At 41.6% G+C, this 25,941-nt stretch overlaps 2 protein-coding genes across 2 annotated transcripts; one reads left to right on the top strand and one right to left on the bottom strand.

Moving 5' to 3' along the window:
- Nucleotides 1-8,260: 8,260 nt before the first annotated feature.
- LOC149299271 (carbonic anhydrase 7-like) lies at nt 8,261-16,335 on the bottom strand. The gene is made up of 7 exons (XM_089486311.1): nt 16,296-16,335; nt 13,646-13,843; nt 12,632-12,750; nt 12,283-12,378; nt 11,823-11,885; nt 9,164-9,319; nt 8,261-8,389 (listed from the first exon to the last, which is right to left on the bottom strand). Exons 1-7 carry the CDS (start codon nt 16,333-16,335, stop codon nt 8,261-8,263), a joined length of 801 nt encoding a protein of 266 aa, XP_089342437.1.
- A 3,004-nt stretch (nt 16,336-19,339) lies between these two features.
- On the top strand, nt 19,340-25,594 carry LOC149299270 (diphosphomevalonate decarboxylase-like). Its single transcript, XM_089486310.1, has 11 exons — nt 19,340-19,363; nt 22,873-22,918; nt 23,146-23,216; nt 23,399-23,513; nt 23,706-23,852; nt 24,065-24,264; nt 24,550-24,624; nt 24,717-24,935; nt 25,055-25,170; nt 25,314-25,422; nt 25,514-25,594. Exons 1-11 carry the CDS (start codon nt 19,340-19,342, stop codon nt 25,592-25,594), a joined length of 1,203 nt encoding a protein of 400 aa, XP_089342436.1.
- Nucleotides 25,595-25,941: the final 347 nt, after the last annotated feature.

Genomic DNA, 25,941 nt, shown 5'->3' with positions numbered 1-25,941 from the left:
GCACTTTATTTATACTGTAACTTCTGCGTAAAGTCCCACAAGATGAGGAAATACCAAAAAAACTTCTCCTAGCAGAATTAACCCTTCGTGCTCTGCTCTGCCTGCCAAGAAAATGAATTAGTCATTTAAACCCCACGTTACAATAGAGTAGAAATATTCATTGTCTGACCCTTTATCGCGGGAGGATGTGAAGAGGAAGGACGATGAATCATTCAGAGAATGCCAACAGAATTCCACATGATACAATGTCACCCACGTCACATGTAATATTACACGTCACATGTAATAATACACCCCGAGCATGGAGAGGTAACGGCTCTGGCAGGGCAGCTGCTGCATACTACACCTATGAGAGTTGTGGTTCCATAGATCGCCCCGTTATTACATCTCTTATTTTCTAAACACCGAAACGTAACAAAAGAAATGACAAACATTTTGTCGTCAGGGAACAATAAGCGCGAGCGTTCTATAAAATGATACATTGTTTCAAAACATTGTGCTCAGTCAGGAAGTGAGGAAAGGGGGGTCGATACATTGGGTTCCATAGTGTGACAGCGGCTTCTGCCACGTGCCTGTCCTGTCATTTATAGCCCCCAAAAGGGGTACCTATGCCCCCCCCCAGCTACTGGGGACCCCATAGACAGCCTATCCCCTCCCTCCCATTAAGAGTGGTCTCCTACCCCAGGGGCAGCCTCAGGCCCCTCTCTATCATTACTGCAAAGCAAGTTGATGAAAGCGAAGCCCCAGCCCCGTCCGCATGTTCTCACCAGTACGCCCCGGTCCAGCTGTTCCGCCAAGATGGAGAGCTAAGGCCTGCGTAGCCTGCCCAGTCCTCCCAGACACTCAGAACTTTGTAAGCTGTCTGTGTGCGGCTTCTATTAGACTGTGACACCCCCCAGGCCTGCTCCTCCCTCAGCCCAGACAGCCAGCCCTGCCTCTGCTGACACTCCCCTCCCTGCACCCACTGACCTGGAGCTCTGCATTCCTCTCCAACACAGAGCACAATACATTCCGGCTCCGCTCTGCCTGCTGGGAGGACACTCACCAAACACTTATTCGAACACACAAATCCTACTTCTGTGCACGATAAAATGCATCTTTTTTATTAGCAAACCTTCCTCCTGCAACTGTGCGCGTATATATATATATATAAAACACTAAATACATATATAAGGCTCAAACACTGAGATATTTGTACAGCACTGTGGCGTATGTTGGTGCTTTATAAACAAAAATTGATAAAGCACTGGACTGTTCTGTAACTTCTTACAAGACATTATTGACTCTTTGACGAAGAGCGCCGTACAGCGCTGTGCAATGCGCCGAGAAGGGAGTTAAATAATAAGATAGATATATATATATGTCTAATAAAATTGCCCTTTTATACCATTTTTTGGTAGTAATCATTTTGCTGGAGCACATAGAGTCCAGAAAACTGAGAAAAAATAAGTTTTGGGCAATGATCTGTTCCTTCTTCAGAAACAGCTACAAAAAAAACCTTTTTTACCCCAAAAAAAAGAGTAGCCAAGCTGTTGATGCCCTAGCATATAGGAGCTGGTGCTAAATTCATATTATATATATATATTATTATGATTATTTACGTGGCATAAAACCTCTGATAATTTGGATTTTATAATATAAATTCATATATATATCTATATCTATATATATTTTTTTTATTTAGAAAATCTTTTTCTTCCCTTATTTGTAAATCTATAGAATTGACTTATTTCTTTTTTATTTATTATAATTCTAAATTAGCAGGTTTTTTTCTTAGTTCTTGAGAAATTACCAAGAACAGATATTATCTGATTATCTGGTTCCTTAACCCCGCAGATAATCGCCCCGTGTTTCTTAAGTGCTTAGATGTTTGTGAAGATATCTTGAGCTTTACTTCCAGATAACCAGCTGTTTGATCTATACATTGTCATCATCATCAAGGCCCAACGTGTAGAATGGCTTCTGTGTACTTTGTGGCGAGTCCTGACACTCAGATAAAAATAAATACATTTGCTTACTTGGAAATATAAACACCCTGCCCTTTTTTATCTTATCTGTGAACCAAAGACCATTCAAGTCAAATAGGTCATAACTCTTCTTAACTAAAGGCTAAATATCTTCAGAACTAATTAATTGATTAACATTTCATTAAAAAAAAAACATATTTTCTGCTGTTATTTCTATTTGGAGGGCTGCAGACCCCTGGGGTACCCTGCGAATGCTTTGAGCTGCGAGAAAAAAAGGGACTTCAAGAAAGAAAGAGGGACTGGCCAATTTAAACAGAGACACTTGGCAGTGGTGTTTAAAGGCATTTGTAGAACATAAAATACCCCAACAGAGCCACATATCAGGATTTTTATGGTGGTCATGTCACTTCTTCTTGATGTTTCTCATCTACTTCCTGCTCAGAAAGCTCATGGTGCGTGAATAAATTCTTCCCCCGTCGAGCGTGCCGTTCCCGGCATTAACGTTCTGCTAATACATCTCTACTTGTTTTGTTATTAGACGCCACGTAGGAGACAAATGATCGTTTGATTGTTTTAATTTGCCCATTTTGTGTGTTGTTGAAATGCTCTCCGTCCTCGTGATCCTGAAGAGCGCAGACAGAGCTTGTGACTTCACATTAAAAACAGATCTGGGGACAAAGTTCACCATTTCAGCTGCCTGGCGGCCGTGTCAGGCTACTCTCCCCGTCATTGGGGAGATACACGTTACATCATCGCTGGTCACATCGTAGCAGAGTTGACTCTGTGACAGTAAAGGGGGTAGATAAGAAATGTCCCTCTCCTTCTGCCTCCCAACTCTCCAATAGATCGTAAGCTCACAAGAGCAAGGCCCTTCTCCTTCTGTACTTGGTGTCTTAACGTTATCGCCGATATTATTGTAACCCGTTAGTATTTTGGTCCAACATTAAACAATCTGATCCACCATGGCTACTCGCCTCGGATAACCCGTGTCCACCCATCTTCTCCCAAAGCCAGAGATGGCTCACCTCCTGATTTGGCACTACAAATCCCATCATCCTCGTGCCCTTGTCTGGATTGTCCCAGGTTTCCTTGCATGAATGGGGCTGTAGTGCCAGAACAGCAGGAGATCCCTCTTCGGCTTTGGGGAATAGTAGTCATTCCCGTGGAGCTAAAGGAGACCAACATCGCAGCCGCCATCATGGACCAGAGATGAACAGCAGTAAAGGTGAGGCGTAGAAATCCAGCCCGTAGAGCTTAATCCATGAAGATTTATGCTTTTTCACATTCATCGCATGGAATAAGAGATTTCAGCTGTTTGTAGGATGTTTGTTTTGCTGAAGGCCAAATGAAAAGAATAAACAATAATCTAAAGTGGCTTCGAATCCATTCTGTGGACTATAAAACACACCTTGAGCAAGCAAGCCGCGCTCCGGTCTGCTTTTTTTTTTTTATTGCCCCCATTTAGAGCTTTGTTCAGGAAAGCTTTTTAATTTATAGGATTAAAGGATTCTACGTCATTTGTAGACGTTTATGCCGGACGGATGGCTAATTATTATTCGACCAACACGCAACAAAATGCGGGTTTTAAAGGCAGACGATTGTGACGTCTGCTGGAAGCGCGTGTGTCCGGACAGCAATCCGGCCATGTATGAGATGGTGCGATAGCAGCACGACCCCGATTTATTTGTTTCTGATGTCGGGTTGGGTTCCTGCGGTGGCTCCGTGTGATCCATGAATTGTGCTCATCATGTTGATGGCATGGAAGGAGATCAGCGCGTCCCACGGGTCTGTTTGTATTGCCTGACGCAATAATCCAATGGTAGGTGTCAGGGTATCCTACTGGGAGACTATGACCTCCAAATAATGCACCAGCAGAAGTGCTGCTTCTCCCAGCAGAAGTGGTAGAGACTATTACAGCGAGGGGATTTACAGCGTGGGATGGGTATATGGCTCCTAAATCTAAGACGAGACCAACGACTGATTAAGGTTTGAGTCTTTACAACAGGAGAAACGGGCGACTAGACGGGGGCCCAATGGATCTGATTTGCCGGCAGGTCCTATGTTTCCATGTTCACAGGGGCAGCCATAACCTGAACATCACCCAATGTATCCAAGCTTTACCCTGGTTTGTAAACCAATGATCGACTAAATGTGATATCAACTGGTTAAATTGACTGTGGGTACTTCTGTCTGCTCTCCCCTCCTGCCCACTGACGTTCCATAGGCCACAAGTGACTCTCTTTCCATCCATTCCATACGCCATAAGTGACTCCGGGTTCCATATTGTTAATCACATTTCCAACTTTACTCAGTTTTCTAGATGCAGTGCTGCCGCCTAGTGGGCATATGATGCATTACTTCCAAAGTGTCCATACTGTTGGGGGAAGAAATTAATTTGGGCACAAGACAAAACTAGTATTCTTATAATAAATCTGATACTTTTTTTTAAAAAAAACCTTAGCTTTCCATTATGAAAGTCTAAATCTAGACCAAATATTTCAACTTTTTAAAAAAAAAAATATATATTTTAATGTATATTTCATAAGCCCCTCAATTATACCTAAAAGCTACTAATTTCAATTCAAAATATATGGGTTTTTTTAAATTTTGATTTCACGGGAAATTTTCCAAGAAATTTCTCAATTTCCTGCGTTTTAGCGTCATCACCCATATTGTCCACAAGGCGGCAGAGCATGCAATAGAAACAGAACCTGCCGGCAGATCGGCCCCATTTGGCCCCATCTAGTCGCCCGTTTTTTCGTGCTGTACAGACTCAAACTTTAATCAGTCGTTGGTCACGTCTTAGATTCGGGAGCCAAATGCATATCACATGCAGGTTTCCATCCCGTCACTGTATTACTCTACCTCTTCTTCTGGAAAGCTGTTCCATTTATCTACCACAGCCTTGTTTTTAAACAATACTATTTAATAATAAGACTTCTTTGTTGCTAAACCCTTATACCTATTGATAGAGCGAGAGAGAGAGAGTTTCTGAATAAATAGAGACTGGGCTCACATATCCAGATAGGAATTTGGGGAGAGGGGTTGAAATTTAATAAAATGAAATCATTGTTAGTTATTTTCATTGACCAATATTTTGACTTTTAAAACAAATCCGTTCAAAGTTTACAAAACACTCTTTATTTTGTCTGCCGTCCGACCTTCCAAATGATCTGTAAATCTGTAAGAGACAAAATAAGAGACAGACGGAGGACATCGATAGGAATCGGTTCTCGGAAGAGACTCGGCTCCATCGCAGGAAGGAGAAGCGAGCGCGGGTCACACAGACCCACAATGCAATATTTATTCATTCCACAAACAGCATTGTGTTACAGATCCTCGGCTTTCTATTTATTAACTCCTTGACCGTCGGAACAGATTGGGGGCCTTTAAAGGAACGTTTTTATTTTATCGTGAGGATGTAAAGAATAATATGTGATTTCTGCGCGGAATCATTTTAGGACCTTAGTCCATATTTCGCAACCTTTTACACTAAGAATGTAAAACTAGGATAAGTCAGGACTGGTCTGACAACGGAGGATGCACGCTGGTTCCAACCAGCGGATAGTAGCTTTTTAATAGGTCTTCTGCAGGGGTTTCTGTGTTTGCTAAATGTTTTTTACTGCTCGTTTGGCGAGATGGATTTTACGCTGCGCACGCCAAGGGTGGATGTGTAAATCGCTCAGTTGCAACTGTAAACAGTCAGTTGGTGGGGGAAATGAACTGGAAAGAGTCAATGTCTCTCTAGGAAGGGTGTCTCGTCATAGCCCATAGCAGATCCAGATAGAGACACAGGTTACGTCAGCCTGACCTGTGTCTCCAACCTTAGTCCTCCTTCTCTGACATTCACAACCGGAGTTCTGAACGTTCAGATTGCGGTATGACTTCTCCAGGCATTCTCCAGGAACAGCCCTGGTGATTAGACCTCATGATTTAAAAACCCTCAATGCCATTAAACTATCGCAGTATATGGGGGTTTTCAGTAAAAAAATAAACATTCATGAAAAGGTTTCTATATTACCCGAATTTAAGTTGTGATATCTGTAATTTCTTGGATCGTTTCCATTACTATGGGGGAAGATGTGTTCTGTTGCACAGGCCACTTCCTGCTCAGGAGTAACGTTCCATATAAGCACCTGTTCTTGAGGCTCTTTCTGGGTCATTTAGGAGAAGATACATTTAGACCCAGAATGATTTTTTAAATACCACTCGCAGATTTTATCGCTACTTAGATCTCTTGAAATCCAAACCGTCACCTCTCTAGTGATGAAAGCTTTAGGTATTTGAAACTCACCGACATAGCGTGAAACATACACTCTGGATTAAATGAACAGATCTCTTTTCACATCTAGGAAGGGTACTGCGCTAAGGAAATTGAGCAGCCTGCCTTAAATTAACCATTACGAGGGGAAACGATTTGTCCCAATTCCTGATTTTTTTATCCAATGAATTCTATACATTAACAGAGCGCAATAACTATGAAATATCGCCTCTTACCAATGACACCTGTAGCCTGTAAAACTTATAATGCATTGTTAATTTTATTGCATTATAGAATACAGTGGAATTCCTAAATATAGCCATATACCTGTCCCAATGAGCTTGCAATCAGTTTGCTAACCGACAAGCTTGTTATTATAGACAAAAGGCTCCTTTTTACCCCAAAAATCCATGGAACGGAGGCTTTTTAGGTCTTCTCAATGTGTCCCTGTTATCAGTAACTCTAATTTACGGTAACTATACTCTGTATCGATATAGGAACCCTACCCTTTGCTCCGATTACGGTATTCCATCTTCTCTGTTGTGGGAAAATCTCTCATAAGTAAATTATTAACTCAACCTGATTCATAAAAGTCACTTGTTTGCAATTTACTCGGTTATAAATCTTCTAATGAATTCGGTAAATGCCAGGTCCCCATCCCCATGATATCCGGCGCTGCTTGTCATGAAATATGGAAGCCCAAAAATCCCATAATTCACTTATTTGATCTTAATAAGTGACCACCCGCTGTTTAAATATACCCTGGACCTCAAGAAGAGGGGTAAAGGGCAAAAATATACACATGTCAAAAATATGAATCCCAAAAATACATATAAAAAGATAATTTATTTGCACCATGGCATTTCCACACATTCTTACATTTCAGGTTTTCATCAGTATGATTTCAGTAAATTTTCAATCATTTTTGAATAATCATAATTTTCAATGTCAAGGTGGGCTTTCTTCCCAACCCCTTTAACAGATAAAGGGTTAAGTACAGTGTCTGCTAATAATCCAGCGGGTCACGTCGACATTCTAGCTTTGGAACACAAGACAATAAATCAAGATTCTACAATTCTCCACATTTAAACGTCGAAAAATCTATCTACTGATTTCTGGTGAAACAGGGGAGTTCTATGATGTGTATAAAATGTATCCTATAACGAGCATTTCCGTCCCCAAACCCCGTGTCAGATGACATTAATGTATAACATGGGACGGTGGCCACGTTGTTCAAGATTGTTTCGAGAATTATTCCAGCGGATAGAAATATCATTTAAAAAATTAAAAAGTATGATCCAGAAACCTAATTTCTAGAAAAAATGATGATGGCGTTGATGCCAAAACTGTCCAATTGTGTAAGTGTATCTCTGCGAGGAATCTTGGGTGACATTGGGTATTGGATCGGTTATAATTCATAGAGGGATCGCTGGGCAAAGGGTCAGAATTTGGGTTCATAATTGGCACCTTTTATGAGGTGGGAATTAAACATTTCTCTTCCGGACTTGTATAATCATAAATGTCATTGTTTTAAGGAACTATGAGGTCATCACTTTGAGGTTGGCTCTCTTTCTTTGTGTGTTGAAACACTGACGATGCCCCATGGTGCCTCCCTTGTACCTTTATCGCCACTTGTGTGGCAGATCCCATCCTTCAGTGTGTGGCCGCCGGCTGGATACAAGCGGAGACGATCGGCAAACGTGTAGCATGCAAACACGTGTATCCAGCAGGCGGCTGCCTGGACACCATTTATCGGACCAGGGCTAACTAACTGGCCAGTACTGGACCATCTTCGCTTGTGTTTTGTACAATTAAAAAGGACCTGTTGGGTTAATAAATATATAACAGAGATACGGTCTCTTTTAAAACAATATAAATCTCCGGTATTAAAGTTATTTGCAATATGTACAGCGGGAACCACTGAGTCTGTTATTGCGTAGAGAAGTAAGGCATGATGTGGTTGCTGGAAGCCCTGTATGAACAATTCATTTTGTCTCTAAAAGCTTTATAACGGGGGGGGGGGGGGTATTCTTTAGCCCTTGAAAGATGCTTGGACTTTCCTCCCGTTGAGTGGCTGCGGGGGTCGGAAATTGTTGACCATCTGGATACGTTCGACTTCTTCTTCTCCCGAAAACAGCAACGTTTTCCGGAACTTGTCCATCTGCGAAAACATTAAGCTAATGGGTCATTGTTTCGTGTTGTGTACCGAGTCGCGGGCTTTTATCAATATCTAGAAAAGCAGTTTAACGCGTTGATAGGCAAGTTCACTGTACCGGGATATATGTCTTTGTGGCTAATTGAGGTGACCCGGGCTGTCGAGTTGGGGGCTCTGCTATGAGCTGGAGCAAGAATGATGGATTCTGGAACATTCTCTGAAGATTGTGAATCAAGTTTGAAGGTACAAGCTCGTGGCTCCCTATCTCGGTGTCCTTTCTGGAGCCCATGAGAATGTTAGTCCAGCTCGGTTCACCTAGATGACTAAATCTTAGCAAAGACTGCACCTTAAACGTGTCCCTCCTACCGATAAGAAGGCTCCCGAATTCACACCCCACACCTCCGTTAAAGCAGCCAGCTCCACCGAGCTCTGTACATACACAGCCCTGATCGCACACACACACACCACGGAACCTTCTAGTCATACAAAGCGCTGACCTCAAAACCTACTCCACCGTCCATTCTTAATTTAATTAATCAAATAGTCGTCAACTCCACAGTGTAAACCTTTAGTCTCTCTGTGACGAGCGTCGGGCTCGATATCAGTGAAGTACAAAGTTGAACCTTCGTCAAGTCTATCTGTGAGCGCGTACGGGTGGGTTCGTTCAATATCAAATCAGTACAAAGTTGAACCTTCTTGATATTAAATAGGTTGTAAGTTCTGAAGAGCAGCCCTTCTCTCCTCACGCACCATTATGTCTTGGTTAACTTCACGGCGTACCTGTTTTTCCGAAACTTTGATTGTCTCTTTGAGGACGATCCACGTGACGCTTTCGTTCAGCGGTGGGGTGGTCAGTGAGCCGGGGTATGTCCAGTATTCCAGGCTTTTAGGCAGGAGGCACTTTGGATTAAAGTTATCAAACTGTGTTTTTGTTCCCTGTAATGCAGTTGCGAACGGGGATGAATATTGGAAAGAGTCATTCGAACACGAACATTCCCTAAGAACCCGGAACTCTTTTGGGGTACAGATTGATGTCATTTGCTAACCTTTCGTAGAATTATATAGCAGCAAACAACATTAATTCCATAAAAATATATACAAACTTCTATACGTAACATATAGACGTTCTATACCTACAGTTATTTATTACAAAAACATTGAAAAATAGTATTTTTTGTATGCCGGTATGCGTTTTTGTATTCATGAGCATGCAGGGGGTGCCTTGGTATTCAGAGTTACTCCGCTTCACAAGACGTGTCTGAATTCTAGCCGGCGACGTCTGCGGTGGGTCGGAATTTCACGTTGTTTTCTCGTATAAAAACCTTGACGGGGCGTTCAGCTCAGAGATTGAGTGGGAACAAGACGTTATCATTCAAGGAGAAGAAGTTTATATTCCAGGAGATAAGTTATATGAAACTTGGAGACCTTCTGAACCATCCCAAAGAAAATACATACACACATTAACACACACACACACACACACATATATATATATCCATGCATAGACACACACACACATATATACATATCCATACACACATGCATACACACACACACATATATATATATCCATGCATAGACACACACACACACACACACACACATATATATATCCATGCATAGACACACACACACATATATATATCCATGCATACACACACACACACACACACACACATATATATATCCATGCATAGACACACACACACACATCTATACATATCCATACACACATGCATACACACACACACACATATATATATATCCATGCATACACACACACACACACACACACACACATATATATATATCCATGCATAGACACACACACACACATATATATATATATATCCATGCATAGACACATACACACATATATACATATCCATACACACATGCATACACACACACACACATATATATATCCATGCATAGACACACACACACACATATATATCCATGCATAGACACACACACACACACACACACACATATATATATATCCATGCATAGACACATACACACATATATACATATCCATACACACATGCATACACACACACACACATATATATATATATCCATGCATAGACACACACACACACACACACACATATATATATATCCATGCATAGACACACACACACACATATATACATATCCATACACACATGCATACACACACACACACATATATATATATCCATGCATACACACACACACACACATATATATCCATGCATAGACATATACACACATATATACATATCCATACACACATACATACACACATATATACATATATATACATACACACATACATACATACACTCATACATACACTCATACATACATACACACATATATACATACACACACACATACATACACACATATATACATATACATACACACACACACATACACACACACACATACATACACTCAGAGTGGAGAAACGCCCTGTAAGAACAATTGAATGACTTTTTGGGGGGATTAAAAATGTGGATTTTTATGACCTCTAAATACACAGAATTCACAAAAGGTTAAAATTGAAAAACCTTAATGATGGAGCTAATTTAGGGAGAGAATACAATACCGGCATTAGAATATCTGAAATCTGAGAGTTTGCATTGAAATCCAATAGGGACGAGCTTATTGGAGCTTCTTTACATTGGGATGTAGAATGCATAGAATTAAATGCATAGAAAACCGACATAATGTCCGGCGCTCGCGTATCCACTGCTTTTCTCTGGATGTATATACACCTGGATCACTGAAAAACCCCAAACAATGGGTACAATACGACAATTCACTACTCAGGGCCCCCCTTTTGAGTAAATACCTTTCAGAGGTTTAAGAGGGGAAAAATAACCTTCATTATTTTAAAGGGACATTGATATTTTTCTAAAGGGAACTTAATACATTAATGTCGATGACATCATGTGAAATGACGTCGAGCTGCTCTGCGCGGATATATAAGTCACTTCTTGTAAATTATTCAAAAGAAATAGATTTTCAAGACTTAAAATCATATTTACATTTAAAGTAACCCGGTCATGAAATATTTAAAAGTCAGCTTTGCCTAGAAAAACACGTGGATGTTGAACATTTTCATTTAATTATTATGTGGGTGTGATGTCATTATGCTATCGGTGGCTGGGGAGCACAAATAAACCATGATAGAAATGTTTAAAGGCCACAGCAATAATTCTTTAATCAGGCAAAATTTAACCGGGAACAGTAAATTGTCACGTGACACGAAGGCAGACACTGATAGGTTGTTGCCATAGAAACTGAGAAAACTTTCCACTAAATTGGAAAAGGTTGATTTGCAAAAGCACTATAATGAAAATCATCTACATACAAATAATAATAATAATAATAATAATAATAATATTGTGCTTATCCGCTTTGATCATGGCGGAAGCAGACCCACCTTAAACTTGACCATGTACAGGGCATCGGTGAGCCTGTTGAGTCCTGGGTGTTGGCCGCCGCTCTGGGGGAAATATATGACATTTTGTTACTTTGTTACACGTTCCTGATACTGTTCAGGATCACTTTTATTTATTTTCACAAAAGGGAATTTCTTCACGATCAGAGGTAAGATCAGAGCACAGCGCTCCCAAGCAGCCATTTTTAACAGATCGCATCGGCTCCGCCGCGGACGTAATGTGACAGATCCGCTGCCAAAATACTCTATTTCTGTATTTTAGATAATGAGCAGTCTGTGCCTGTTCTGCGCCATCGTTCCAAAAGGCTTGTGACAAGCGGTGGGAAGCGTTAATTAACGTACATAGCACTTCCTCCTGTCCCTCGGAAAACTTTCTGCAGTCACTCACACTTTTAAATATAGCTTTCCTTATTTCCAACCTAAAGATCAAGCGGAAGCTCACCTCCAGAAATATGGCAACCACCGCCAGGCCGTCCGATGCCGCGGCTGCGTCCCCGAACGTGGGGTACGCCTTGGCGTTCCAGTGAACCAGATGGAGCTGCAAAGGACAATCAGTTAAAATAACGTATAATGCGCATGTGTGTGAATACGGAATACCTTTAAATAACAGGAATACACGTGGATTCCGTACATTCCATCTGCATTTCTATTCATTATTAATAAAACGCACATGGCGTCGACATACGGCTCCTGAATCTAAGACGAGACCAACGACTGATTAAGGTCTTTAAAGCAGACAGACTAAACGGGCCGAATGGGGCCGGTCTGCCGGGAAATTCTGCATTTCATACCTCACACGGGTAAGATATCCCATCCACTGTATGCTCGGATCCCTGGTGGCGCTGCGTCCCCCAGTGAAAGTGGAACTGCTTCAGTCGGTAGGACTCGTCGAGAGGACCCCCGCTGATCACTGTGTAAATATATCGCACAAAAGCGTCACCTGCCATGTTTGATGAATCAACGTCTGGGAGACGTTTTGTTCCGGGAACGTTTGGGGAACGCTGCTATTTTTATCCAACTATTCTAGACGTCGGTCATTGACGTTTGCCGTTCATATACGGTATAAAAAGGAATTCTGGTGCAAAGTCTTAAGAGTGGTCTTATCCCCATAGCAACCAATGAGATAATCCAATCATGTGTCTTTTATCAATCTGTTTCCTGAACGTATAAGTAAGTGCAGCTGAACAGATCGCCATCCTTTTTTAATATAATAGTTGATTTGAAATCCTGGCACATTCTATCAGGTCTCATTAGTAAACAAAGACTTGGTTTGTTACACTAGAAAGGTGGGATAATCATCTATTGTAGCCGGGATCCATGATAGCGGGGCGGCGGGGGCAGCTAAACGCCTTACTGAAACAGTTTCAATCTCATTAGAGGGTTCAGATCAACATTTACACTAAATTCTCTTTGTACAATCCCTTCCTCGTAAAATCCACCCATTGGACAAATATTTGGTGAATGTAACGCGGCGCGGGTGCTATCAGCGGCGTGTGATTCGGAATTCGGCAGCCTCCCTGTGTTAGAGAGAGTGTGTGTGTGTCAGGTGCCAAAACCAGGGTCACACCCGGAGATCTTATTGTCTTAATTATAACAAAAACAAAGAGTTTGGCCTTTAAAGACCGACCTACAAAGTCTGAATTGAAACTACCGTGTGCTTTGATAAGCGTGATATTTAATAATATTTAGTTTAAAATTAAGGCACTATTTTATTTCTAGGAAGCCATAAAAACCAGTTTCACGTCTTGATGTCCCGCTCACTTTAGTGACGTGGCGGCGGCAATTGGCCAATCCGTGGATCTTACCCGTTTTGTCGTCGTTGTCGTCAAACTCCACCATGACGGAATGGCCATTGTTGGACATATTGACTGACGTGCACTGGTCATAGTTGAAAACCAGCGGTCTCAGGCTGGGGTTGAAGACGGCTTGGTTGGGCACTATGTTTATAGGGGACTGACGGTTTCCCTGAGCGATGGGGAAGTAACGGTACCATTCGGAGGGACCTAGAGGAGAAAAAACATCATGCAATTAAACATAAAACAGCCCTACTGCCATCCCATATAACTCTTTCTAGACCCCCCCCCCAGTCCAAGGAATTGTACCATGAGAAAGGGATTGCTAACCCACCACAATATGACACCCCAACGCACACACTCAGGGGGTTTATTGCTATCAATGGCCACTCAATGGGGACACCTGCCGAGTGATCGACTGGAACAAAACTTTTATGGGCTGTAAATACACGCAGTTCTAGGTCTTGGTTGTGTCCTTGCAGTACTCATGTCTTAAATTCTCGGCTTTATTGCTCATGAAACACTGAAAACGCAGTAAAAATATCTCTTATTTACATTTTAATTGAGAATGCTGCGTTTACTCTTCCCCCCCCCCCGTAAGATTTTTACAGCTTCTTAGAAGTCAGGCACAGAGATCTCAGCGTGAAGACAGATTGAAAGTAATTTATTCCATATTCCAGTTAATGGGTATTACGCCCCCCTGCCGAAACTCGCTGCGGTGGAATTAAAAAAGTACGCGGTCAAATCCGTCTTATTATAAAAGGGCAGAAATGAACTGATCCGATCTCCAGAGAAGAGAAGAACGCTGGACTATGATCTTCAGGTTGGGATGTCCTTGAGACGTTAGCACATACATACCCCGGCCCTGATATCTGCCCATAAGTGTGACTATTATTATGGCTGTATTTCTTGTCTAAGGTGCAATTAAGATAAATTCTATGTAATTTTAGTGTTATCAAAAACATAACTGCGGTTCTATACGTGTGGACTTTATGTATGCTTGCCTTTAGCACACCTTTCATTCTATTCTAATATAAATATATATATATCTGATTGTTGTAGCCTAGCAATGGGACATAAAAGTTTGGTGGCCCAAACAGAAGATGACCCCACGGCATCTACGTATCTGCTCCATATGCAATAAAATCCTTCAAGTCAGTTATCTTTAGTGACTGTAAATATAGGTGTTTACAGTATACATATCGTACGGTTGGCACCTCTTTACCCATGCAGACACTAAAACGTGTCATGTCATTTTCTTTGTGCACTTGATGACCCTCCATGAAAGGGGCAGTAAAGCTGAGTCTAACCCCACTTGGGTAGAATTTCACCTCCAAGCTCTATAGCCAAAGGGCAACAATGACGCCTGGACCAATTAGTCAGAAGTATGTCCTATGGGCTACATCGTCCCTTTATATACAAAGACTTGCTACAAATGGTCAAGAACTTAAATTTAATTTAGATACATTTTGTTCTGAATGCAGGATCCGATGTGAATCAATAAAACGATGTTACAAGAGTCGGACCGACACCACGCGGCCGGTAGTCCAACTCCTACTGGGGTTAGGGATGGCTAGCGATTCTGGTGCAAAGTGGTAAAAGTGGCACAATCACCAGTTTAATTTAATTAGTTGCTATGGTGATAGCACCATTTTTTCCCACTTGCTCCAAAATCACCCCATTTTAATCTTGACCTGGAAATACAAACTCTTCTCCAAATGCTCGGGATTTAGGATGAAACAGGCTAAAAAAGTGCATGCAGCAAATTGGGAAAACAGGGAAGGTATTGCCCTACCAACTTAGTTTGCATTATAAATATATATATATATATATATACCACGACAACAAAAACTAATTCTCAGTCTATCCCGTCCATATAACAAAATATCAAAAGATATTGTGACGAACTCCTGTAGATCTCCAATGTCTTTACATTAAACGCTATTATACATTTATTATAATTTATCACATTAAGTATCTGTACCCCGACACCAAACACATCTAAATCACACTGAATATTTTCACCTGTCCTAAAAAAACATCTGGAATCTTCTCTACCTATCACTCTTGCCCCACGCATTTCACACGACTTCTACATAACTGCCCCACACATCTTAAACATCTGCCTATAGAAGACGTTTCCCATTGTCCCCATATACATTGTAAAACATGCCAGATGTGGATAAATACATTGTAACAATTAAACACACACATTGTTCAGCAATAATTACCCTGAAACCTATAGAGCGTATTAACGGCAGGCAGCTTCTGGCTACCAAGATACTGAGGTCTACGACTTCCAAGCAGAAGTCTTAGGATTGTGGGAATTGGAGTCCCCAGTACCTGCCTGCATGGAGAATGTGTAACAATGTATCACAGCGCAGAAGCATGCAATGGAAGTGTTACCTGGCACAGCCTCATTGCCCCCCCCCCCCGATCCTACAGGACAGGCTGCCCCTTTAACCCCTTTTATGCCAGTGTGCTCAGTAACCCAGCGTAATGTGTGAATGGAGGCTGCATGGTGTGCATGCTGAATGAATCAATGAATGAATGTCACAGAGCTGCCTGCAGTTAATGCAGCGAGGAATGTACTAAGGCACACTGGGAACCAAGCAGCTCTGATCTAGAGGAATAAGGAGATTATAAGGGGGGTCGTTATTACCGTCTTCCTCTCCATATCCCCAGCAGTGGTGTCCAGTCATCGTCACAGTCCCTGCTCGTGGGCTGAGAATGACTTTGTGCTGTCACCTGCTGCCTTTATAGCAATGTCTTGATGCTCGGTACCTGAGAGATCAGCCTCTTAAAGTGACAGCCAGGGGGAGGAAGGTGGGGGCAGCTCAGCTGATTACTGGAGGAACTGCCCACACTCAGCCACAAGTCAGCTTTCAATCTGCCCCCCCCCCACACACACACACTGGGGAGGGGGTACAAAGGGTTAAAGCAAACGCCTCTATGCACCTGGCAATCTCTTATAAGAGACGAGTAAAAAAAAATTAAACATTTATGAATGTGTTGAAAATTCCAGTTTAATTTCCAAATATGATTTAAGTCTTTATGGAGACATTCTCTGTATTCTTCCTACATAGTTTACATTATATTATATTATATCCTTCTTATATAGCTTGTGCTTGACCTATAGGGACCCCATAGGTAGACAATGCCATCATGGAAGCCCCAGTAAGGCAGGTCAGACTCACAACTCCAAAATATAAAACTACAGATTCTACTAATCTTCCATAAAATCAGCAGACGGCGTGATACAGAAATACACCCCAGGGATATCTCCAATGAACCCTTAGAATTGGATTATTACCCTACACGGTAAAATAATATTGGATATATATATATATATATAAATATATCATTTTGTTATAATATTTAAATTGTGAGTGCCGAGGGTCAGAAGCTTCCTGCGTTTATTACTATTATTATCTTTTATTTATATAGCGCCAACAATTTCCGCAGCGCTCCTTCCAATACGTATATTCAAAGGGTCCGACAGAATTATAACTGACCGACTAAGACGACCCGATACATTGGGTAAAGAGGGACCGGCTCGCAGGTTTATAATCTATTCTTTATTTTCTTTAGTTGGCATTGGTACTTAAATGTTTAAGAAATGGTTATAATTTTATAAAAATAGAAGTTTTTCGCAGTTAGAGGGTCTTTCTACATTTAGAGGGTCCCTAATCAATGTCATGCCCTTTGGCCATGAATTAGTTAAGGGGAAAGTATAGCAGAGCCGGTAACACAATAGGTATTGTGCGATCGCAGGCTCTCCGGGTTATGGAGTGGAAAACCAGTCAATACTCATTATTTCCGACCAGCCTTTTCTAAACCTTTAATGATGTTGATTTTACCTTTCTACAGGTACACCGGCCCCTCTGAACTCCTACCCTGTGTATTCCTACTTTATCAGGCTGAACAGGCGTTAATTTGATTTCCCGGTTTTCACCAATTCTTCTAATTTGCTAGGAATTTTGAATACAAAGTATTTCTTTATTTCAGGCAAATAACCTATAACAATATATTAATTAGCAATCAGGAAACAGCCAAGAGTCAAGTTTCTGTACCATAAACTCCATTGTTGAGTAGGTGAATGAAAGCGACCCCAGGTACACTGATTCTATTTGCTATTATATTATTTTATTATATATATATATTATTATTATTATTATATTATTTGTTACATACGTTGAATAATTGTAGCTAATAGCATTTATCTTGTATGTGGATTTCTATATACCTGGAAGTATTAAGGCTTTAACTTTGAATTATGATGGATAAACCATTTTGCACCCTGCGCATGATCCCTCTTTTAAACCCAGCTCTCCGCAGCCCCACTTGCCTTAATCCACCCGAAACATTATTTCCGAAATAGAACACGGCCCAAAATGAACTTTTTGTCCGTTAAATCGGGAAGCATGTGAAAATGGAACATCGTAATTTTTTTAAAAATGAGGAAACTTGTCAACTGCGAGTTAAACATTTACTTCACAAAGTGTTTTTACCATAATCACACAGGCAATTCACACTCTATAAAAATGCCATTTTTTAGCAGCCTGTAAACCTTCTTTAGATTCTTTTAGCATATTTACACTAAAAATGGACCTTCTGATAAAACAAAGTATTTATGTTCCTTTTGCTTCAACTGGAAATTGTGTTTTAAGGAAAATGTAACGTGCTACGGGGGGGGGGGGGCTCGCTGTGCGATTAAACGCTGAAAGTTCATTTTTCTCCCAACCCTGGTGAAACTCCACAATATTATACAGTCAATACACGTTCTAATATTCATGAGATAAGATGGAACTGGTACGGCCGTTGTCTTGTACACTAAATCATTGTTTATCACAATCTGTATCATTATATTAAATTTTATGACTATAATAACCATTTCAAGATTGTGAGAAGAAAATGTGGAATTTTATGATATACACTATATGGACAAAAGTATTGGGACACCTGACCATTACACCAACAGGGGCTTTGATGACATCACATTCTAGATAGACATTAATATGTCGTTGGTCCCCACTTTCCAGCTCCCACTCTCCTGGGAAGGCTTTATGCAAGAATTTGGGGTGATTATGTGAGAATTTTCACCCGGGGATGAGACGCCCGCAATCTCCGTTCCAGTTCATCCCAAAAATGTTCGATAGGGGTTGAGGTCGGGGCTCCTCCAATCATGTCTTTATGGACCTTGCTTTGTGCGCTGGGGCGCAGTCACGCTGGAATAGACAAGGGCCTTCGCCCAAACTGTCCCCACAAAGTTGGAAGGAGAGAATTGTCCAAAATGTCTTGGTATTCTGCAGCATTAAGATCCCCCTTCACTGGAAGTAAGAGCTCCAAACCCTGAAAAACAGCCCCAGACCATTATCCCTCCCCACCAAACTTCACCGTTGGCACAATGCAGTCAGACAGGTAACGTTCTCCAGGCATCCACCAAACCCAGACTCTCCCATCAGACTCCCAGAGAAGTGCGATTCATCAGAGTCCAGTGGCGCTGTGCTTTACGACACTCGATCAGTGCACTTGGTGACGTGAGGCTTGCATGCAGCCGTCGGCAGTGGAAACCCGTTCCATGAAGCTCCCGACGCACAGTTTTTGTGCCGATATGAATTCCAGTGGAAGTTTAGAACTTCTAATAATACCAAAAACAGCTGATCGTGGAACATCTAGCAGGGATGAAATTTCATGAACTGACTTATGGCAAAGGTGCATCCTATGACAGCACCACGCTAGAATTCACCGAGCTCTTCAGAACGACCCATTTTCTTCTCAAATGTTTGTAAATGCGGGTTGAATAGCGAGGTGCTTGATTTATTAACCTGTAGAAATGGGTCTGATTGAAACACCTGAATTCAATAAGTTAGAAGTGTGTCCCAATACTTTTGTCCATATAGTGTAAGTGTTGTAGAACACTGTCGCCAAGGCCAATAGATGTATCCAATGATCGTGATGAAGGCTACATTTATACGACGGCCCTTGAAGCGGTAGGAGCTAGGATTAAAGGAACGATAGTTATTGGGTGTATCACAATAAACCACTATCGCCTTACCTAGAAATGACCCACATGGTAAATTCTGAGCTTGCTGCGGCGCTTTGACCAGTGCTGACAAGTCCCATTTTGGTGCAACTACGATTCCTTTTTGTGTCTCCTAACATTCAACATTCTAAGATTCAGAAGTGTCTAGAAGTTATGGGCTTGAGGGTGTGTGACGGCCAAGGCTCCTGCCACCTGCTTCGTCTTAAAGACTTTTTGTGTTGACTTTCTCAAGTGTCCTGCTTGTTGAGGATGCTGAAGGTGAAGCATGAAGATGACATTACGTGATCCCAGGTTGTGACAGAACAGGCAGATGACACAATGTTCCCGTTTCCCAACAAACGGCACCGTAGTATAGACCCCAAACAGATGGGGTTAGGGGGATTTCTCACAACGCAACCTACGAATGCGAAGAGTGTCGGAGCCATGAAAGCTATACAGAGCTATGCATACTCACTGGGGTAAATAGTGAAACTTTTCTAAAAATCTACCCCTTAAGTCGGCTTGGAACTTCATATTTCATGCCTTTTATAGATTATTATAGATTTTATAAAGGCGAGACCCTAAATGTAATGTGTCTCTGTTGTTCAAAGTGTTATTTTTCAGACGCAGGAGAAATAGTTAATTTTTTTGGTCGGAAATACAGATCCTTTGTAGAAATAAATGCAATAAAATTTGTTCAATCTGTTATACGTATAAATGCGAAAGATAATCACAGCTTTCAATCAAACAGAAGTGGTTTTAATGGATGTTATTAAACCTCCAGGAGCTGATCCCACGGACATTGCGTGGGAGACAGAAACATGAACCACGAGAGCGCAAGCCCGAAGGATCGCAGCGCCATCTAAAGGTAATTCACAGCTACTGTAGGATACGGTGTATGTATAGAACGTGTGTAGATTAAGGGTGCCGTGTGATTTCAGCAAGGACTACATATATCAAGAGTATTGTTAAATAAATACAAATTAAAAATGCAGATTAATTCTAAATTGATTGTTCCCAAAGTTCTTTTGGCCTGACGCCCTAGTTACATATAGTTGCCGTTACGCAATCTTTATTTTAATGCAACCATAAGATAATTGGGATCTTGACAGGCTTATATAAAGCCCTCACGTCCAGTAACATTATTAGAAGTTTAAGAAAGAAACTTGACTTCCGAGGCAGACACTTTTAGGTACATTACTTAAGGTTTTTTCCAAAATGTTAATATATTTATGCATTAAATATATTTGTATTTTTGCACATCACGCATTAGTTACATTTGTATTATTATTATTATTATTATTATTAAGGGTATCTTAAAAACAACCCTTTTACATTTCGTAGAACTACAGGCTAATTAAACAGTAAACATATTTAGGGCATTTAAATTAGAATATGATAATAATATAATAATTATTATTATTATGCTTTAACCCCTTAAAAACATATCATGACGGCATGAAATGTCATCAAGAAAGGAGTGGTTTAGGCCTTGGTGCACACTGCTACCCTATGGTTTTTGGTGCAGGGACCGCCATTAACTCTCCCCAGGCCGCTTCACGTTCATTTACAGAGAGTGAGTGCTGCTGATCGGTCAAAGACTGATCAGCAACCTCAAAAAAGTTAAAAAAAAAAAAAAAAAAATTAAGTTAAAAAAATGATAGTTGCCCTAGGAAGCAATCAATTTTATCAAAGGTTAAAAAAAAAAGTTTAAAAAATGATAGTTGCCCTAGGAAGCAATCAATTTTATCAAAGGTTAAAAAAAAAAAAGGTAAAAAATGATTGCCAACACGTTTCCGGCTGATCTATAGTTAATAGTATAAAATGTATCATATATTGTGCCACAATCAGCTACCAACCCTGCAAATCACATACTAAATAAATATAAAAATGAAATTTGCCTTAAAATTGCCACACAGATATAGCAATTTTTGACATATAATGTATTTCCAAACTCAATTCACTTAATGTTTTTGGTCAGCTACCATACCAAAATCATACACAAAATGTGGCACTTTTTTTTTTCATTTTTTGGTATATTATTTATACTAAATGTTAGACTATACAGCTAAAAGTGGCATCAGAAGAAATCCTGTCTGTCCTTGAAAATATGATGTATAATGCAGCAAAAATCAAAAAGGTAGATATTTATTTATATAACTAAAAACCTGGATTTTTTTGGTTGTTTATCCCCAGTAAAGAAGGGGTTAAACATAAAGTATATAGCAAGTATCATTATTGCTGTTATTGTTATCATTAATCTTTTATATAAATATTTTCATAATAATCAGCGGGAGTTGTTTTGGTTTCAATACCACGTGCAGCTCCAGATTAAATCCCATTGCAGGTGTCTCTGCTAAATTGTTCCTGGAGGGAACAGGCACTGCTGATCTTTTAGTTCCTAGCTACACTTTGGTTCCGGTGGCCTCTCAGGCTTCAGTCTTCCGATGAGCCTGACTGGCTCGCTGGTGAGGAGAGGGCGGGGAAGAGGCGGGACCTGAGCAGTGGTTGGTCACCCTGGAAGCAGCTGGTGTGCCGGGTCCAATAGGAAGGCAGAAGCTGATGTGCTGAGGCTGGCAGGCAGCAGGTTGTGCTTCTACACACAAGCAGGAGAAAGCAGTGGGCACACTGACAGAGCAGCAGGTAATGATATAGCTGTACTGAGTATATCCTGTGCATGGGCTCTCTGTATGTGGCATGGCTGTGGCTTAAGATGTGTATGAGGGCATTAATGTTGATGTTATATGCATCATGACATAGGTACAGATATTTAATGATGTCACTGGAAAAGGTGCTGTGTGTAAATTCTGATGTCATATCACACTGTATGTTGTTCTGATGTCACTGTGCTAGGTGCTGTGTGTGGTTCTGATGTCACTGGCACTGTGTGTGAGTTGTTTAGATGTCATATGTTGTTCTGATGTCACTGTGCTAAGTCCTGTGTGTGTTGCTCTGATGTCATTTGTTACACTGTATAGTGTTCTGATGTCACTGTGCTAGTTGCTGTCTGTGTGGTTCTGATCTCACTGGGCTAGATGTTGCGTGAGGATTGTTCTGATGTTGTTCCAATATGATATAATCAGTAGCTGTGTATGAATCCTAATAATTAGGGTGATTAAAGGTGTGAACAGGGAGCAGCTCTGAGTCGGTCCCCGATACACTCATTAAGAAGTCTTTTTAGCTTTTAGGGAAACTCTAGGATCCAACCATGAAGAAGGCGACTTGTACCGCGCCTGTTAACATAGCTGTCATCAAATACTGTGAGTATACGAGCCCCGGCCGGGTCATACCATCCCTTACAATGTGAAATGTATACATTAAAAGTGATATATGTGCAACATCTAGCAGGAAGATTCTGTTGGTGGCCAAGGTGACTACTCTACATTCAGAACTTTACCCCAGAACTGTTCTATACGAAGGCAACCTATAGCATCCGACCCAAGTCATAGAACGGTCATAACCTGCTCCTCGTTTTTGTTTCCTTTAGGGGGCAAGAGGAACGAAGAGCTTATTTTGCCAATTAACTCCTCCCTGAGCGTCACTTTGAATCAAGATCAGGTTTGATATATCTTCAGGGTCTTCATTGCCGTCGAGGTCCTCCAGCTTAGAATTATTTGTGGAGAGGATAAAACTAGAACAAAGCATTCCAAACACCCACATATCCCCATCGTTCTACCTCCATGGTACTTTACATTCTTAAAGAAAGTAGCTTAATCCAGAGCTTTCACTTTTTATTTCAGCTGAAAACTACTACGTCGATTGCAGCAAGTCGGGATTTCACGGAGGATCGGATCTGGCTGAACGGTAAAGAGGACAACATCAACCACCCTCGTCTGCAATCCTGTTTAAGGGAAAGTGAGTGTTACTGCATGCGCTGCCGGGGTACCCGCGGGATACAAAAGGCTTTGAAAGATACAAGATAACGGAACAGCTTTTTCAAATGTGAAGATAAAGGATCATAGACCGCATTCTGTGAATGTCCCTTTTCTTTCTGTTCTTTTTTGTCGGACAGGAAAGGGTCCAATTCATTTTTTTTTTGTTTTTCAGTTCGTCGACTGGCCAGGAAAAGAAGAAGTGATGCCGAAGACGACTCGGTGTCCAGGATCCTAAACTACAAGGTTCACATATGTTCCGTCAACAACTTCCCGACAGCGGCCGGGCTGGCATCGTCCGCTGCCGGATACGCCTGCCTGGGTGAGGAATCGCTCTCTGTAACAAGGTGCCTCAAATACTAGATGAGGTCTTTGCCTGACCCTCTTGTCGACAGACGCTCATGCTACTAGTATCAGCTTCCATACCAATAAAACATGCCACCTTCTACTCAAATGCCTGTAAGCTTGGCAGCTCATTCCTTCCTTAACGTCACTGACTTCTCCCACTTCTGTGTCATCCTTATTGGCCTTCAGTGTACACCCTGGCAAAGCTGTACGGAGTGGAGGGGGAGCTGTCTGAGATCGCACGGCAGGGGTCGGGCAGCGCCTGCAGGAGTATGTATGGAGGATTTGTACAGTGGATAATGGGAGAGAAAGAGGACGGGAAGGACAGCCTAGCCCAGCAGGTGGAGGCAGAAAGTCACTGGCCTGAGCTTCGCATTTTGATCCTGGTGGTAAGAAACATTGGAAGAGAAACACAATGTAACTGGCAGCAAGCCTGCGATCCATCATCGCCTGAGGTCATAGTCTCATAGATACCCCAGAATCTGTCTGTATATTGGCTCGTTGGCCGATAAATGATCAAGGAGTTAATGTTTTGGTCACCTACTGTACTGCACTAGAAGAACTGCCTACGGTCCCTAAATCACATGAAACATTGGTCCGTAACGTCTGTCCTTCTTGTGAAGGCTCCTTTCTGTGCAATTCTTTAGTAGCGAATGACGGCGTGTTTGTTTCAGGCGAGTGCGGAGAAGAAGCATGTAGGCAGCACAGCCGGGATGCAGACAAGCGTGAAGACGAGCCCCCTGCTGAAGGTAACGTCCGAGAGATCTTCTGCTACTCATGTAAAAAACACTGCTAACGAAGCCTGCCTGTTTACATGAAACACACGCGTCCTCTTCCCCAGCTCCGTGCCGAGTCTGTGGTTCCTGGACGGATGGAAGAAATGATAGAATCCATCAGAAAAAAGGATTTTGAGTCCTTTGGCCAGTTGACTATGAAGGACAGTAACCAATTCCATGCCACATGTCTGGACACCTTCCCACCTATCTTCTACCTAAACCAAGTCTCACAGAGGATTATCCACCTTGTACACAGATACAACGCTTACTACGGACAGACCAAGGTAGGAGAAATCCCACCTCGGGAGAAGCCGTTTGTGTCTGATTGTATACGTAGTATCGGAGAACCAAATGTTTCCATGCTCTGTTGTCAAAGATTCCATGCCGTTTTCTTCTCTCGCAGGTTGCGTACAGTTTCGACGCGGGTCCCAACGCCGTCATCTTCGCTTTAGAACCAACGGTCGATGAGTTTGTGGAGGTTGTGAAACGCTGTTTCCCACCGGAGTCCAATGGAGACCCGTACGTTATATTAACAATACAATTTGACGAAACGCCAAAGCAAACAGAACTAAAGTCTTGTGGAGTTCCTTGTTCTCCTCCGTGTTGTTTCCTCTCTTCTGCCTGCTTCCTCCTGATGATTATTTGTAATCCGCTGTCTGTAGGTTCCTGAAAGGCTTGCCGGTGGACGAAGCCCCGCTCTCTCAGGAACTGCTGTCTGCAGTTGAATGTGATCCGTGTCCAGGAGGAGTCCGATATATGATTGTTACGCAGGTACCTGATCTTTCTGAAGGATCAACGACGGGATCTAAAGAAACCGAAAAAGTCCATTCATTGCTGAATACATAACGTTTTTTTTTTTCAGCCGGGTCCCGGACCTGTTGAATCTCAAGATGTCAGCCTGGATCTGCTGGGTCCCGATGGACTGCCAACACAAAGCGTCTGAGACAATGATCTCAAAGGACTATTTTGTAACAAGCCAACCCCAGGCCCGCTGTGACCTTTTTTTATTGTGATACGGCACTTATATTCCTAACGATCTAATATCTACACATTCCGACATCTGTAGGTCATCGGCTTTCTCCAACAGGTCAATACGAGGGCAGCTGTACCTCCAGTGTGTTTTCTGTAACAAATGCTTCTCAGGGAATTAAACTGGCCGCTGCTTTCCACCAAGCTTGTCCTCTTGTTCTAGTGTCTATTCTACATTATGCCAGCATATCTTTATTTAAAGCACATATCTTATGGTATCCGAAAAGCTACGTGTGTTTGGACAATACGACAGGAATGATG

The sequence above is a fragment of the Sceloporus occidentalis genome, unplaced genomic scaffold (genome assembly GCF_023333645.1).
Source record: "Sceloporus occidentalis isolate IW3139 unplaced genomic scaffold, rSceOcc1.0.p SCAF_29, whole genome shotgun sequence".
In the NCBI taxonomy this organism is placed as follows: Eukaryota; Metazoa; Chordata; class Lepidosauria; order Squamata; family Phrynosomatidae; genus Sceloporus; species Sceloporus occidentalis.
Note: the sequence above shows the minus strand (reverse complement) of the source record. Positions and strands in the feature narration are given on the sequence as shown.